The 2,630-nt window shown below is 17.5% G+C and overlaps 1 protein-coding gene across 1 annotated transcript in view; it reads left to right on the top strand.

Moving 5' to 3' along the window:
* Nucleotides 1-1,621: 1,621 nt before the first annotated feature.
* The window catches only part of Phum_PHUM178020 (sodium channel protein type 2 subunit alpha, putative), a gene marked incomplete at both ends in the record, with an annotated part of 14,866 nt that continues 13,857 nt past the window's right edge, over nt 1,622-2,630 (top strand). The window contains one exon of the mRNA XM_002425122.1: nt 1,622-1,924. Within this exon, the coding sequence (XP_002425167.1) occupies nt 1,622-1,924 (303 nt within the window). The remainder of the gene's footprint in view (nt 1,925-2,630) is intronic.

Below are 2,630 nucleotides of genomic sequence, written 5' to 3'. Positions count from 1 at the left end.
TAATAATAATAATAATAATAATAATAATAATTTGTTTTAAATTGAAAATTAATAAAGTTTAATAATTACATTAAAAAATTTTTATGAAGTTTTTATTTATTTTTATTTTTATTTTTAATATAAATAATTACGGTGAAGTTAAAATAATAATAATAATAATAATTTACACGAAGAGTAAATGTAAAAAAAAAATTTATTAGAGTATAAAATAAAAATAAAAAAATAAATTAAAATTTAATTAAATTAATTTTTTATAAAAAAAAAAATTACAACAAAAGGTTTTTAGGTATTTTACTAAAAAAATATTATTTATTTATTTATGTATGTATATATGTTGTGTATATATATATAAATATCTGGTTTAGCTTTGGTAAAAAACTGTGTTACAGGTTAAAATGTTAATGAGGAAAATCTCCGGGAACTCCAGGACGCCTCCTGGAGAGAAAACAGCATTAAATGACATGCGTCGATTTCAACTGGGAAAATTCAGTTTTTTACGAATATTCGCGTACTGAACATTATTTTTCATTATTTATTTATTTGTCCGTTTTTTGTGTTTTTATTAAAAATAAAAAAATTCAATGCAGTTATTTTTGAGTTTTTATCATAATAATAATAATTATTATTAATAAAAAAATTTGTGATTTATATAAGTAGATAAAAAAAAAAAAGGAAAATTTTATTTAAAATTAAAAACATGTCGATTATTAATAAAAATAAATATTTATTTTTTATTTATTATTAATTAAATGAATTTTATTTTTACATAATTTTGAAATAAATAAATAAATAATAGTGAGAATTTTTAATAATTTTTAATACGTATTAATAAATTTATGGTTTTTTTTTTTTTTAATAAACATTTTTCACGTATGAAAACTCTCACAAATTATTTACAAAACTTTTTTTATTTTTTTTCGACGTAAAAAAAATGCTAAAAAAAAATTAATTTTAATTAATTAATAATAATAAATTATTTATATATATATATATGTACATAAAAGTATTAAAAAAAAATTTTCTTGTAAGGGTGTTTTCAAAAAATACGTTATAAAAAAAAATTTTTTACGACTTTTTTCGATTTTTTTTACGACCGCATCAAAAAAAAAAAATTATTTTTCTTTTTATTATTATTATTATTATTTTGTTTTTACATTTTCTTTATATATATTTAAAAAAAATAGATACATATATATATATTTAAATAAATTTTTTTATTTATTTTTATTTTAAATAATTATTAATTTAATTTTTAATTTTTAATTTTTTTCTACGCAAAAATTTTTTGAAAATTATTTTCTGTGACTTGATATTTTAAATACTCATTACTTATTTTTTAATTTAATGATAATAATAATTTATTAAATATGAAAATTTTAATAATTTTTAATTAAAAAGAAGGAAGAAGAATTTTGGAGATTTAAATGGATAAATATATAAGAAAAATATTATTATTATTAATAAAAATATGATTTTTGCAAAGTAATTTTTTTAAATATTTAAAATGGATATTTAGCAAGATTAAAAAGAAGGAAAAACGAGAGAGAGAGATAGAGAGAGAGGAAAAAAGAAAAACTTAATTATAAAAAAGATAAAAGTAAAATAAAATGTGAACTGAGTGATGTTTCAAGCTAATCTCGGCCGGGGACTAGCCTTAGGAGCAAAAAAACAAAGTCCCGGTACTCCAAATGGTCCCGGTAATAATACAAAACCGGCGGTAAGACAACAAGTAAAACCATTTACAAAAGAATCATTAGAAAGATTAGAAAGTAAAACTGTACAATTAGTTCGCGATTATGGATTTCAACCTAGAAGAAAATTATCCGTACAAGATGGTTCCATTTTACCAACAAAATTTGAACCTTTTCCCAAAAAATTATATGGTCGCCCTTTGGAAGAAATCGATAATTTTATTTATGATGAGGTAAATCATTTTTTTATTAATTAAACATTTTTTATTTTTTATTAATTAATTACACATGTGTGTACACGCATATTTTCACAATAAAAAAAAATGTCGATTATCGTATAAAACATCGAAGAACGAAACGAATAAAAATTAATAATTTATCGGTTTTATTATTATTATTATTATTATTATTATTATTTATTTAAAATGTTGTCGTGTATGCAAGAACACACGAGGATAGTTATTATTATTATTCAAACAAATATAAACAAAAAAAATTTATTTTTTTAATGTTTTTTTTTCCGATGGAATTTAAATTTTTTATTCCCCTCCCCCCCTCATTAAATCGATATTCTGACGTCACAATATTTATTAAATAATAAAAGTAAAAAAAAAAAAAAAAAAAAACAAATTTAATAGTTTATTTATTTATTTTTTTGTTTAATTATATTCATTCGATCGATAATAAATATTGTGATAAATTATTAATTTCCAAAAAAAATTAATAACAAATCAAAAGTTATTATTTAAATCGTTAATTTTAAATAAAAAATTATTATTATTATTACTCATTATAATTTTAAATAAATAAAATTTATTAATAAATATTAATTGAATGATACATAAATTTTTTATTTATTAAAGTTACATAATAAGTATGTTTATCAATTATCAATCGGAGTTGAAGTATTCAATAATCAATAAAAAAAAAATCGTAGCC

Source organism: Pediculus humanus, genomic scaffold, assembly GCF_000006295.1.
Source record: "Pediculus humanus corporis 1103172107524 genomic scaffold, whole genome shotgun sequence".
NCBI classification, from domain to species: Eukaryota; Metazoa; Arthropoda; class Insecta; order Psocodea; family Pediculidae; genus Pediculus; species Pediculus humanus.
Note: the sequence above shows the minus strand (reverse complement) of the source record. Positions and strands in the feature narration are given on the sequence as shown.